Consider the following 15,888-nt stretch of genomic DNA (forward strand, 5'->3'; position numbering starts at 1 on the left):
AAAACCATCCTCACATAGCCATCTGATCTTTGACAAAGCAGACAAAAACATACACTGGGGAAAAGAATACTTATTCAATAAATGATGTTGGGAAAATTAGATGGCCATATGCAGAAGACTGAAATAGTATTTGCAACATTCACCTCTCACAAAAATCAACTCATAATGAATAACAGACTTAAACCTAAGTCATTAAACTATTAGAATTCTAGAAGAAAATGTTGAAAAAACTCTTACAGATATTGGCCTAGGGAAAGAATTTATGAAGAAGACTACAAAAGCAATCATAGCAACAACAAAAATAAATGAATGGGACCTGATCAAATTAAAAGGCTGCTCCACAGCCAAGAAAACTATCATGAGAGCAAACAGACAACCTACAGAATGGGAGAAAATATTTACATGCTACACATCCAATAAAGGGCTGATAACTAGAATCTATGTAGAACTCAGGAAAATCAACAAGAAAAAAATCTAACAACTGCATTAAAAAGTGGGCAAAAGACATGAACAGAACTTTTCAAAAGGAGACAGACTAATAGCCAACAAACATATGAAAAAATGCTTAACATCTCTAATCATCAGGGAAACGCAAATCAAAACCACAGTGAGATATCACTTAACTCTAGTGAGCATGGCTTTTATCAAAAAGTCCTAAAACAACAAATGATGTGGATGTGGAGAGATAGGAACACTCATACACTGCTGGTGGGACTGCAAACTAACACAACCTCTATGGGAAGTAATATGGAGATACCTCAAAGAGCTAAAAGTATCACTACCATTTGATCCAGCAATCCCATTACTGGTCATCTACCCAGAGGAAAAAAAGACATTCTATAAAAAGACATCTGCACTTCAATGTTTATAGCAGCACAATTCACAATTGCAAAGATGTGGAAACAGCCCAAGTGCCCATCAATACATGAGTGGATTAATAAAATGTGGCATATGCACACCATGAAGTACTACTCAACTACAAAAAACAGTGCTGAACTAGCACCCCTTGTATTATCCGGAATGGAGCTGGAGCCCGTCCTACTAAGTGAAGTATTACAAGAAAGGGAAAAAAAGCACATGTACTCACCATCAAATTGGTACTAATTGATCAACACTTATGTGCACATATGGTAGTAACATTTATCAGGTGTCAGGCAGGTGGGGGAGGAATAGGGGAATGGGTATATTCCATAATGGTAATGGTGTACATTGTCTGGGGGATGGACATGTTAGTAGCTCTGACTTGGGTGGGGCAAAGACAATATATGTAACCTAAACATTTGTACCCCCATAATATTCTGAAATAAAAATCAACAACCAAAAAAAGAGAAATCATTAATTTTATCATAGACTGGAATAGAGAATCAACAGATATTGTCAAAAGATGTAATTGTAGATGTTAGAGTAATGTCTTGGAAAGTGGCGGAGTGAAAAGCTCAAAAACTTAGTCCTTTCACTGAAGCAATCATTAAGCTGGTAAAAATTGATATAATCCAACTATTTTTTTAATGTAGGTAATCTAATAAAAAAACTTATATCAACCAAGGGAGTGCTTAATAAAGAAAAAAAGAAGCTGTAAAATTTTAGTGAGAAAGTATTGTGGCACTTTTTTACCCACTTATTATGCCCCATTCTGCAGCTTGATAGTAGCCATGGAGATGATGACCTGAATTCCTGGTGGCAGCTTGCTGTTCCCAGAGAGTGCAATACTCACTTTGTTTACAAAACATTGTGATTGTGCATTTTGACTTATCTGTAGGCTACCCTCAGATGGAAGCAGCTTCCCAGGCAATAATCAGCCAAAAGCACTTAAGGAAATACATAGCTCATAGCCACCTGAAGCATGTGGGTGCAAGAAGCAGACTAATCAAAAATCTTGAGGAGGAGAAAGCTAAGGGGGAAGATACTTGAAGGAAACATAGGCTTTGAAGGGCTACCACATACACTACAAAATCTAGATGCAACATGCATGCTCAATGCCAGATACATGCTCAGAAATGACCTTAGAGTATCTTAGGCCTACAACCCTGCCTGATCTTTGGGCTCTGTTCTTGCAGGAGGTAAAGACTAAAACAGGATTGCAGGCTAGCTAAGGGTCGCAAGAATGCTCCAGCTTGGAGCCAATCTGTAGAGACCAGGGGAGTATTTTTATTTTATTTTTGCCTTCTAGTGCTTAAGAAAAGGACTAGGATAACAGATAAGAAAATCTCTATCAAGTTCATTTCAGATATAATAGAACAAGGGCTTCAGTGGCCACACAGGACAGTGAATACAGTGTAGGCAAAAAAATATTTTGGAAAAGTCTCTAGACAAATGGACAACTACAGCCCACAACAGTCAACAACAGAAAATCCTGGGGATGGGGGAAATCTGATTACCACATTTGCCACATTGTAATATTCAAATTGCCTAATCTTCAACCAAAAATTTCCAATCATACACAGAAACAGGAAATTACAGACCAATGAATGGAACAAAAGAATGAAGACCAACAATTGATTATTGCAACGTTGAAGGATACAAGATTAATATACAAAGTCAATCACTTTACTATATGCCAATAATGAGCAAGTGGGATATGAAATTAAAAACATATCATTTACATTACCACACCCTCAAATTAAAATACTGGAGTATAATTTAACAAAATAAATAAAAGATTTATATAGGAAAACCCACAAAACTTTGATGAAAGAAATTAAAGAATAACTAAATAAATGGAGAGATATTCTATGTTCATGGATAGGAAGAGTCAGGATTGTCAAGATGTCAATTCTTCCCCACTTGATCTATAGATTCAATGCAACCCCAATCAATCAAAAGCATACCAAATTATTTTGTACATATCAACAGAGTCTAAAGAGTATATGGAAAGACAAAAACCCAGAAAAGCCAACATAGTAATAGAATTGAAAGAGAAGAACAAAGTTGGACAACTGACACCATTCTACTTCAACTTACAATAAAGCTATGATAATCAAGACACAGAGTGGTATTGGTGAAAGAATAGACAAATGGATCAATGGAACAAAATAGAGAACCCAGAAATTGACTCACATAGTTAACTGATCTTTGAAAGAGGGCAAACGAAATATAATGAAGAAAAAAACAGCTTTTTAAAAAACTAGCTGGAACAACTGAACACCCACAGGAAAAAGTGAATCTAGACACAGACCTTATACCCATCACAAAAATTAACTCAAAATGGATCACAAACCCAAGTGTAAAGTACAAAACTATCAAAATTCGAGAAGGTAATATAGGGGAAAATCTAAATAATTTTGGGTTTGGCCGTTCTTTTTTAGGTACAGTACCAAAGCCTCAGTCAATGAAAGAAAGAATTGATAACCTGGACTTCATTAAAATGAAAAGTTTCTGCTCTGCAAAAGACACCGTCAAGAGAACGAAAAGACAAGCTAGAGACTGGGAGAAAATATTTCCAAAAGACATACCTGATAAGGGACTGTTATTCAAAACGTATTTTAAAAAATCTTAAGAGGCTGGGTGTGGTGGTTCACACCTATAACGCCAGCACTTTAAGAGGCCTAGGTGAGAGGATATCTTGAGGCCAGAAGTTTGAGACCAGCCTGAGCAACATAACAAGACCTGACCTTTATAAATTTTTTTGAAAAAATTAGCTGAGTGTGAAGGCATGCATTTGTAGTCTCAGCTACTCTGGAGGCTGAGGTGGGAGGATCACTTGCTTGAGTCTGAGAGTTGGAGGCTGCAGTGAGCTATGATCACACCACTGCACTCCAGCCTGAGTGGCAGCGAGAAACCTTATCTCTTAAAAAAAAATCTTAAAACTCAAAAATAAAAAACAAAGAACCCTATTTAAAAATAGGCCAAGACCTTATCAGACACCTCACCAAAGAAGATATACAGATGGCAAATGAGCATATGAAAAGATGTTCCAAATTGTATGTCAGCATGGAAATGCAAATTAAAACAATAATGAGATATCACTACACACCTATTAGAATGGCCAAAATTCAGAACACTGGCAACACCAATTCAGGTAAGGATGTGAAGCAAAGAAACTCTAATTTATTGCTGGTGGGAATGAAAAATGGTACAGCCACTTTGGAAGGCAGTTTGGTGGTTTCTTACAAAACTAAACATACTCTTACCATACAATTCAGCAATCACACTTCTTGGTATTTGCCTAAAGGAGTTAAAAACATATGTCCACAGAAAAACTTGAATATGGATATTTATAGCTGCTTTAGTTATAATTGCCAAAACTTAGTATCATCCAAAATGTCCTTCAGGAGGTGAATGGATAAACTGTTGTATATCCAGGCAATGGAATATTATTCAGCATTAAAAAAGAAATGAGCTACTTATCCATGAATAGGCATGGAGGAAACTTAAATGCATATTGCTAACTGTAAGTAGCCAATCTGCAAAGATTACATACTGTGCAATTTCAGTTATATGACACTCTGGAAAAGTCAAACTATGGCGAAAGAAAAAAAATCACTCATTGTCAGAGATTAAGGGGAGAAAGGGACAAAGAGGCTGAGAACAGAGAACGTTTAGGGCTATATGATACTATTATGGTGGACACATGCCATTATGCATGTGTGTCAACCCATAGAAAGTACAGCACTAAGAATGAACTCTAATGTAAACCATAGACTCTGGGTGATAATGATGTGTCAGTTTAGGTCTACCAATTATAACAGATGTACCACACTGATGGAGGATTTTGATAATAGGTCAGGCTATGTGTGTGTAGGGGGTAAGGGGCATATGGGATATCTCTGTACCTTCTTCTCAATTTTTCTGAGAAACTAAAACCACTCTAAAAATAAACTTAAGATAAAAAAGTGTGGAAAAAAGTGAATATATTATAAAGAACCTCTGGGATACCATTAAGCAAGCTAATATATGCATTATGAGAATTTCAGGAAGGAGAGAGAAAGAAAATTTGGAGAAAGAATATTTGAAGAAATAATGGCCAAACTCTTCCCAATTTTGAAGAAAGTCATAAATCTACACATTCAAAAACTCCAAGCAGGATAAACACAGAAAAATCCATACCAAGACTTGTCAAAATCAAGCTATTAAAAAAAATGACAGAGTATTTTGAAAGCAGCAAGAGAAGCAATACATTAAGTACAAAGTATGCTCAATAAGATTAACAGTTGATTTCTTGTCAGAAACCATGGAGGCCAGAAGGCAGTAGAATGGCATATTTAAAGTGCTCATGAAAAAACTGTCAGTGAAATATTTTATATCTGGGAAAATATCCTTCAAATATGAAGGAAAATTAAGATGTTCTCAAATAAACAAAAACTGAGGGAGTTCATCAGTAGCATACCTATCATATAAGAAATGCTAACAAGAGTCCTTTAGATTGAAATAAAAGGACATTAAGTAGTAACTGGAATCCATATGAAGAAATAAACAACACAGGTAAAGGTAGCCACATAAATAAGCATAAAATCCATTGGTACTCTATTTTTAGTTTATAACCTCTTTCTTTGTCTCCTATGTGATATAAAAGACAAATACACAAAATAATAATTATTAATCTATGTGAAGGGTACACAAGGTATAAGTATATATTTTGTGAAAATGTCAATATAAAGGCAGAGGCTAAATTGGTATCAATTCAAACCAGCTTGTTATAAATTTAGGATGTTTATTGTAATCACCAGAGTAACAACTAAGATAATAACTGAAAAATATGTAGAAATAAAAATTAAAGGGAAAATGAAATGGCATACTTATAAAAGTCTATTAAAAACAAAAGAAAGAAGTAATGAAGGACTTGAGGAGCAAAGCATATAGAAAGCATATGTAAGACAAATAACAAAATGACAGAAATAATTCTTATCAGTAATCACTTCAAAAATAAATGGGTTAAATTTGCCAATTAAAATATAGAGACTAGCAAAATAGATTTATAAACCCCCCAAATTCATGATCCACCTATATTCTGCCTACAATAGACTCACTTTAGATCAAAAGACACAAATAGGTTGAAAATAAAAGGATGGAAAGAATATATCCTTGTAAATAGTAACCAAAGGGAACTGTGGTGGCTCTGGTGATACTGGACAAAATACATGTTAAATCAAAAATTGTTACAAGAGATAAACAGGCTATTATGTATTGACAAAAGGGTTAATTTAACAAGAAGACCTCAGAATTATAAACATATACACACCACATAACAGATTCTCAAATTATAAGCAGACATTGGCTGACATTTCTACAGTAGTAGTTGGAGACTCTAATATCCCACTTTCAATCATAGCTAGGCCATCTAGGTAAGAAACCAGTAAGGCAATGGAGGACTTGGACAACACTGCAAACTAACTAGACCTAACAGACACACAGAAAACACTCCACCTAAAAACAGCAGAATACACATTCTTCTCAAATGCACACAGAGTATTCCTCAAAATAGACTATGTTATTCAACAAAACAATTCTCAGTACATTTTAAAATATCTTCTTCAAACACAGTAAAATGAAGCTAGAAATTAACAACATAAGGTAAAGTGGAAAATTCACAAATATATAGAAATTGAAAGACAAAAATCCTAAACCACCAATGTATCTATGAATAAATCAAAGAGAGAAATAGAAAATACTTTGAAATGAATGAAAATAAAAACACAACATAGCAATACTCACGGGAAGTAGAGAAAGAAGTGCTCAGGAAGAAATGTATAGCAGTAATTGCCTACATTAAAAAAGATCTTAACTCAATAATCTAAATTTCCACCTTATGGAAATGGAAGTAGAAGAGCAAACTAAGTCCAAAACCGACAGAAGGAAGGGAATAATGAAGCTTAGAGTGAAGGTAAGTGATACAGAGGATAGAAAAATAATAGAGAAAATCAGTGACACCAAAAGTTGGTTTTCTGAAAAGCTCAACAAAATGACAAAAATTTAGCTATACTGACAAAGCAAAAAAGAAAAGTCTCCAATTAATCATGAAATAAAGTGGAGGCATTGTTATTGGCTTCCCAGAAATAAAAAGTTTATACCTTTTTACTATTTGTAATAATTGTACTCCAACAAATTAGATAACCTAGATAAATGGACAAATTCCTAGAAACACACAAATTACCAAAACTGACTAAGAATAAACAAAAAATTTGAACAGACCTATAACAAGTACAGAGTTTGAATTAATCAAAATCTTCCTAAAAGTCCATGACTAGATAACTTCACTGGTGAATTCTATTAAACACTTAAAGAAAAATTAAAACCAGTCCTTCTCAAACTCTTCCAAAAAACAATAGAAGAAAAGAGAACATTTTTAACTCATTCTATGAGAGTGAAGTTACGCTGACACCAAAGGCAAAGATACCACAAGAAAGATACAAACCAAATTCAATCACGAATGTGATAATCTTAATCCCCTAAGATCAGGAACAGGACAATGTCCACTTTCAACACTGATTTTCGATATTGTACTGGAAGTTCTAGCAAGAGCAACTAGGCAAGAAAAATAGATTAAAGGCACCCAAATTGAAGGAGAGAAGTAAAACTATCTCTATTTGCAGATAACATGATCTTATATGTTGGAAAAATATCAAAGAATCCATAAAAAATCTAGTAGAACTAATCAATGAATTCAGTTCACCTGCAGGGTACGTGAACAACACTCAAAAATTAGTTGTGTTTCAATATACCAGGAATGAATAATCTAGAAATGAAATAAGAAAAGTAATTCCATTTACAATAGTTATCTGTTACAGACTGAATGTTTGTGTCTCCCTGAATTCATATGATGAAATACTGAAACAAATATTTTGTGCAAATATTCATAGGTTCACTACTCACAATAGCCAAAAGATGAAAATAACCCAAATGCCCCCTAATGATATTACGGTTTACACATAATGGAATATTATGCACACATACAGAGGAAGGAAGTACTAACACATGCTACAACCATGAGTGAACCTCAAAACGTTGTTAAGTGAAAGAAGCCAGATACTTAAAGTCATATATTATATGACTACATTTTTGTGAACTACCCAGGATGGGTGAATCCACAGAGACAGAAAGCAGATTGGTGGTTACTAGGAAGATGGAGAAATGGTGATTGACTGCTTAAGGGATAAAGGGTTCTCTTTTGGCTGATGAAAATGTTTTAAAGCTAAAGAAAGTTGGTGGTTGCAAAATATTGTGAATGTACTAAATGTCAGTGAATTGTAGACTTTACTTTTATGTTACATCAATTTGACCTCAATAAAAAAGATATAAAGGTAAGTACTAGAGCTCTACACACACAGAAAGAGCAAAGCAAATAGCTTACAATAGTGAGAAATCTGTTTAAAACTATAAAATAGAAATTCCTTAAAGTATAAAACAATACATGATATTGCATAGTATGATGAGTAAAATCCAAACATATTTCTGAGATAGGTAAATATAAATTAGATTATACCCCCCAATATATGAAAATTATTTTAAGATGAAATCAAAAAGTAAAGCCCAACTCTGTTCTGTATACGTGGGACATACAGAAAACAAATTATTTCAGAGAGGTTAAAAATAAAATTTTGAGGAGAGTCATATTAGGGAAATGCAAACCATAAAAAAAGAAAGTATTTTGACCTTAATATTAAAAAGATATATCCTGAAATTCAAGGCCTCCATACACAAAAAGAATAACTAGCTACAAGACATAATGATATAATGAAAGAAAGTATCCCCATTTATAATAGCAATTGAAAAGATAAAATTATCTTGTAGTAACATTAATAAGAAATATGGGAGACCTACTTGAAGAAAATTTCAATATATACTGAAAGAAAAAATATAAATATATATCATGTTCTTGGATTGGATTTCATTGGAATATCTGTCATCATAAGGATATTTTTCTTAACTTATTAATATAATAAGATCCAAAAAAAATATCAGAAGGCTTTCTTTTTTCTTTATAACTAGATAAACTGATTCTACGGTTCCTATAAGAAACATAAAGAACAAGATAATTTAAAAGTGAAAAAAAATTTGAGGAGGGAATTAGATGTACCAGATAACAATATAAAGCCCTAATAACTAAAATGGGATTTTTGGGGGTACATAAATAGACAGAAGAATCAATATAATATAATAGAAAAGTCAAAAAAGATGAAAAAATAGACTCAAATAAAGCAATTTAGTATGTTAAAGTTAACATCTTCGAGCAGTGTGGGAAAGATGACCTATTTTTTTAAAAAGTTGGTGGTGCCTCTGGGGAAAAAATTGAGTTGGTTGCATACCTTACATTTCATATCAGGATAAATTTCAAATAGATAAAATATTTAAATGTAAAAAATAACCATAAAAGCTTCAGAAGGAACTTGGGAGCCTTCCTTGCTATCTTTAAGTATAGAAGGTTTTTCTAAGCACAGAATCCTTACCAAAAACACAGATAACTACTGAAAAAAAAAAAACCTATGCAAAATTAAAAAGACAAATGACAGCATGATGGGAAATGCTTGCAATGCATAATACAAAGTATTAATCTGATTAAGCTGTAAGGAGCTCACAGAAATCAATTTAAAAATGACCAACAGCCCAATAGAAAACTGGAAAGAATATGAACAGATGGCTCACAGATATAAAAATAGAAACAGAAAATTGGAAGAATATAAAGACAGAAATACAAATGGTTCTTAAAACATAAGAAAAGATGGCTCACTCATTTCATATTAAAAGGAAGCTAATTAAGAGATACTATTTGTCACCTAATGTTCTTTCATTGCCAGTGATAGTGTAACATTGTATAACCCCTACAGTTCCTCATTAGTATAGTGGTGAGTAAATATCTAAACAAACAAACAAACAAACAAAAATAAGCCCTATAGAACCACTTGGCAATAATTGTCAAAATTCAAAATCTATCCCACACACATGCTGACATATGAGAAATTACGAATGTACACCATTATTTTTTGAAGCACCATCATTGTAAAAGATTGTCACGAAGAAGTCTATTGGTAGGGGACTGGTTAAATAAATTATATTCATACAATGGAATACTATGCAGTTTTTTACAATAATGAGGAAATCCTGTGCAGACATCAAAATATCTGCAATATACAGTGTTAAGTAAAGAAAGTAGGTCATAATCTTGTTTTCAAATAATATGTATGTCAAGTAAGGTACATTAGGTTTATTGTAAGAAAGGAGGAAATCAGAACTACATTCTAATATGTTTGTGTTTACATAAACAGAGTCTTATTATACAAGAAACGATAAATGTGGTAGCTTTTGAGTAGGGGTGGGTGGGGACAGGTGAGAAGGGGAACAAGAGTTCTTAATCCTCACTTTTTGTGCTTTTTAATTGTATACAACATGTAAATGTACTACATATTCAAAAATTAAATTAAAATTTAAAAAAAAAAGAAAGAAACAGAAGAGACATGAGGCTACACCCTAGCAGACCCTCTTGCCTTTTTCTATTTTGAGTAGCTGACCTTTGCCCTCCCTGCCTGGACAAGAGCACAGGGCATAGCAATGATAGGAATTCAAAATATCAGATGAACACAGCCCTGTGACCCTCCGTCCTCTGGAATATCTAATGTGATTTCATCTCAAGACCTGACACTATACGTAATCCAATGACAATATTATATATTGTAATCACATGCTAATATATTATCAACTTTCCCCAAAAGGCTTTTTACAGACTTGTGCAAGTAAAAATGTTTCATTGAGTACAAACTTTCTTACCAAAATGAAATCTACCTCTATCTCCCCGCTAAAATGTCCATGAGCATTAACATTTCTATACTATTCAAGGGGTTTGCTGGGTTTGCTGGCATCACAAGGCCAACCCTGACATCCAAACTGTGCAAGCACAGCAGGTTGGCACCCCCACATCAGTAGGAAGCAGTCACCACTCCAGGAAGACTTGAACACACTGTACAATCCACACTCGTAGTGGAGTATAGCAGCTGCATCCTTTGGCGTGATTTACAGCATTTTATTTTTTGCCGGATGCATAAAGTAAATCTTTTCCAAATAAATGTTAAAAATTTTATCTTTGGTTCTTAAGATCTTTGTCTAGATTTATTTATTTTTTTCTGAGGAAATAGTTTGCTTCCTATTAAAAGTTGCAAACATGATTTTGGGAAATGTAGAGCAATAAATAACAATAGATTTTTAAATAGTTTGGTACTTGTGTTGCATTTAGGATAGTTTCAGAGAAAAATGAGATGCAAATAGCACTGCAGAGAATCATTACAAAGGCATTGACATCCATCATCTGTGCTAGTTTAGTTTTACCCATTCCTGATACCCTAGCTTACCCTCCTGACACTCCTGAACTCCCCATTTTGACTCACAACCCCAATTCCCCTGTCCCCGCCTGCTCTGCTGTATTTCCCTCCACTGCATTTCCTTTCATGATGCTATATTTTGCTTGTTCATTTGTAGGTTTTTATCTGTTTCATCCTCATCAAAAGGTAAGCTCCATCAAAGTAGCAAACCGTGCAGATGGTCCCTGACTTGTGGTGGTTTGATTTACGGATTTTTGACTTTATGATGGTGTGAAAGCAACACGCACTCAGGAGAAACCGCACTTCAGTACAGTATTCAAAACATTGCATGAGTCATTCAATGCTGTATCATAAAATAAGCTTTGCATTAGATGATTTTGCCCAACTGTAAGCTAATGGAGGTGTTCTGAGCACATTTAAGGTAGGCTTGGCTTAGCTGTGATGTTTGGTAGGTTAGGCTTATTAAATGCATTTTCAATCTAGGATGTTTTCAATTTAGGATGGGTTTATCCGGACATAGTCCCATTGTAAATTCAGGGGCACCTGTACATGTTTTATCCTCTGTGACCCCCAGAGCTCACACAGTAATTAGGATATTGCATGTTCTTAATTAATACATTTTTAAAAAAAGCATAAATGAATGTGCAAATGAATGATTCTTTTCTAGTACATTTTTGTTAATTAGTTATCTCGTATAAACAGAAGCTGCTATAAAGCAGCATTTCCCAAAACACTATTTTGCTTTCAGGGAGATGTTGATACATGCTAGAGTGACACAGTCACGTGACTTTGTGAAAAACTGAATGAATGAAACAAAGTTTTAAAAACTTTTTTTTAAGAGTCTTTTTTTAGAGTAAGATGTCTCAGCTTCAATAATCTGTTAATGTGCCCTGTGACTGTGATGCTGTGTTTCCAAACTTATTTGACAATCAAACTCTTATTTCAAGGACTATTTCTCTGGATTAATATTCTGGGTGATATATTTGGGAAATGGCATTAAAAGTTTATTCTCCATGAACGTGGTTTCAGGCTATTATTACAGAAAACAGTTATCTGTCTATAAAGCTACAAAAAAGCTTCAAATAATTGAAAAAGTTTAAAACACTCTACCTATATAAGTAAACGGTAAATTATCAAGCAATAATTTGATATTGGAGATTTATCCAAAAAAATCATTTTTCTATGATCTTTTCAGTTTCCTCTTCATCCTATTATGATTTTTACAACTGAAAAATAACAGGAGAATTAATATTTTTGTAGATAATCTTGAATCATTATAGAAGACAAAATGATTTGTAAATAATAAAAAATTTTATTTTATTTTATTTTATTATATGCCAATTATTTAAAATTTCTAAATATTGGTGTTTCTAAGGTCATTCTGCTTATTAGATTATTACTTTAGCCTGAATATTTATTCCCTGGTTATTTTGAATAAACTTAAGTTTATTATGCTAACATTAATGTTTTGAGGTGGGCGGTTGATTGGAGATGCAGTTCAAATACAGTCATTAGACTTGAAGCTTACAAGTATTTGGAGCAGACTGAGTCCTAACTGGACAGAGTGCTGGGGCTGTTTTATTACCTTTCCGTATAGTGGGTGTGTCACCATCTGCAATCAGCTGCAAGCAGTCTTGAGTGACTGAAAAACAAAAATATATCATTATAGTTACTTGAGTAGAAATAGTAAAGGAACTAAGGTGACAGAAAACACAAAGCTAAGAATTCATTCATCCAGAAACACTAAATCAATCATAATTTTCCCATTGCTTGCATGATATCATTCTTAAATCAATTTGCTCATTGATTTTAACATATATACTTGAAGTTCATGGCACTTTAGAAAAACCCACGTGGTGTTGAAATACAGTAAGTATATCATCTGTACAGTTTAATCTAATTTTCTTTGAAATATGGTTGTATAGAAAGCAAGTTTAACCATTTGTTTTTCAAGTCTACCAAATACATGAAACAGTTAAACTTAATACATCATTCTAAAACCATCTATTGTTTCTAAAAAAAAACTAACATTAAATAATGACTTACTGCTACTGAAAATATTACTCTTAACACTGCTGAAAGTGAAAATAATTGCTGACAGTTCTTGAGCAGATGTAAGTGCAGACAGTGTACTAAGGCTTAGTATACACTGCCTCCTTTTATCCTCACAAGAATCCTAAAAATTAGCTATTGGAAACTCAGGCTTAGAAAATATAAACAGTTTGTTCTGGGCCTTAGAGACAGAATGTGACAGGACCAGATTTTAAACCCCACTTGTTTCACTCTGGAGCCAAAGTTAAGCTTTTTGGTAAAAAATTTTGGGCCAACGAGAGAAAGGGAGATAGAACATCTTTTTCAAATAAAATAGAAGACACCCATGAGATTACATGATCAGTAAAGCTTCTCAGAAACATCAATTCACATCACCTATTACATGTAGAACATCCCAAGGGAGTAAATAACAATTGCATTAAATAAAGAGAAGTGCCTTTAGATAAAAGCAAATTAAATACATTTTCTGTTGGATCGGTAGGTAGGATAAAGCAAAGCAGTGAATATCTGTGAAAAACATGAAACATAAATCTAAACTTGCGGCTGGGCGCAGTGGCTCATGCCTGTAATCCTAGCACTCTGGGAGGCCGAGGCGGGTGGATTGCTCAAGGTCAGGAGTTCGAAACCAGCCTGAGCAAGAGCGAGACCCGGTCTCTACTAAAAATAGAAAGAAATTATCTGGCCAACTAAAATATATATATAAAAAAAAAAATTAGCCAGGCATAGTGGCACATGCCTGAAGTCCCAGCTACTCAGGAGGCTGAGGCAGTAGGATCGCTTAAGCCCAGGAGTTTGAGGTTGCTGTGAGCTAGACTGATGCCACCGCACTCACTCTAGCCCGGGCAACAAAGTGAGACTCTGTCTCAAAAAAAAATAAAATAAAATAAATAAATAAATCTAAACTTGCATGTTTTAAATGAAAGAAATATTAGTTTAGATTAGTTTTTTATCTAACAAGTATTTTACTCAGAGTTGAAGTAATACTTTAAAAAACATGCCTCTCAATGTACACATTTTAAGAACTTGACAGAGTGGGGAACTCCTACTGTAATTAATTGGTGATTGGCAATTAATTGGAAAATTTCTAATAAGCCATGTACCACAGAATGACATAATGACATTTAGGTAAGTGGGAACATATATGTTATGGAGGTACCATAAGATTATAAACCCGTATTTTTACTGTATCTTTTCTATATTTAGATATATTTAGATACATAAATACTTACCATTGTGTTACAATTGCCTAAAGTATTCAATACAGATTTGTAGCCTAGGAGCAATGGCTATAACATAAAGCCTAGGTGTGCAGTAGGCTCTCCCGCCTAAATTTGTGTAATCAACTGTATGATGTTTGCACAACGATGAAATCGTCTAACAATGCATTTCTCAAAACGTTTCCCCGTCGTTAAGCAATTCATGACTGTATTTACAGCTTGGAATAACATACTAGTAATTAAGTAATATTTTGAGGCTGTGTAAATTCGTACTATTAAAGGGTGATCATATAAGAAAATCTGTTAAGATATTCTCCTTGGTATTTAAAGGTGGAAATATACCATTAAAAACTACAATTCCTTTATAACCATAAAGGTTTCCTAACACATTACTTTAATTTTAATCTAATCATTTTGATAGGGGCAGAGCATGCTGGTCTACTCTGCATACTTTTTTACTGATCTTACAAAGCAAAGGTAGCCACGCCTGTGCCACAGGGAAAATATGATTCACTGGTGCAGTTACTATGGTACACCGTCTTCCACTAAAGGTATGGAAAAGCGTCATAACAGGAAGAACAGCTGTGAATGAGGACAGCCTGAAAGAAAGGAGGAGCAAAGTGTCCAAAGCAGCTAAAGCCTTAATGGTACAGTATCTACAGCAGCCATACTGAACCTATTTTAAAAGTGTTCTTATTTTTCCAACAAATCCTTCTTAATTAATTACTATTCTCAAGGCACCGTAACCTGTTCTGTAAGGAGTACAAGGGTCAGTCAGAGCATGAAAAGTTTTAATCTTTCCTCCACATCAAAAGAGGGAGGATGTTGATGAAAATCAAAGTCAAATTTCCAAACTTTCCATCCTTCCTTTTTTTGTTATATGTATATGTATATTGTAAAGATGAAATGAGGTAATGCATGAGAAACACTTAGCATGACAGTTGGTACATAATAATTGCAAAATAAATCTTGGCTATTATTAGTAGTAGTAGCAATAGCGTTATTGTACTTAGTAATATTGAGTCAATATTATTAACCTAATGGAAAGCTGCAGTGGGAGCATGTGGGCCGACTGAAGCAGATAAAGACCAAAGAAATACTGGAATACATGACTTTCTATTTCAAGTAACCCTTTCCCTGACTGTTTTTGACAATATTCCAGCAGGAAACTGTTATGGTCTGAATGCTTGTGTGCCTCCAAATTCATATGTTGAAACCTAATCTGCAAGGAGATGGTATAATGAAGTAGGGCTTTTGGGAGGTGATTAGGTCATGAAGATGAGTTTTGTGCCCTTATAAAAGAGACCCCAGAGAGCTAGCTTGCCCCTTCTGCCATGAGAAAACACAGCAAGAAGATACCACATATGAATCAG

At 34.0% G+C, this 15,888-nt stretch overlaps 1 protein-coding gene across 1 annotated transcript in view; it reads right to left on the minus strand.

Moving 5' to 3' along the window:
* The window catches only part of TNFSF13B (TNF superfamily member 13b), a 41,347-nt gene that overhangs the window by 12,248 nt on the left and 13,211 nt on the right, over window positions 1–15,888 (minus strand). Inside the window, exon 3 of the mRNA XM_045567035.1 lies at window positions 12,832–12,888. Coding sequence (XP_045422991.1) covers window positions 12,832–12,888 — 57 coding nt within the window. The remainder of the gene's footprint in view (window positions 1–12,831; window positions 12,889–15,888) is intronic.

The sequence above is a fragment of the Lemur catta genome, chromosome 13, assembly GCF_020740605.2.
Source record: "Lemur catta isolate mLemCat1 chromosome 13, mLemCat1.pri, whole genome shotgun sequence".
Lineage (NCBI taxonomy): Eukaryota > Metazoa > Chordata > Mammalia > Primates > Lemuridae > Lemur > Lemur catta.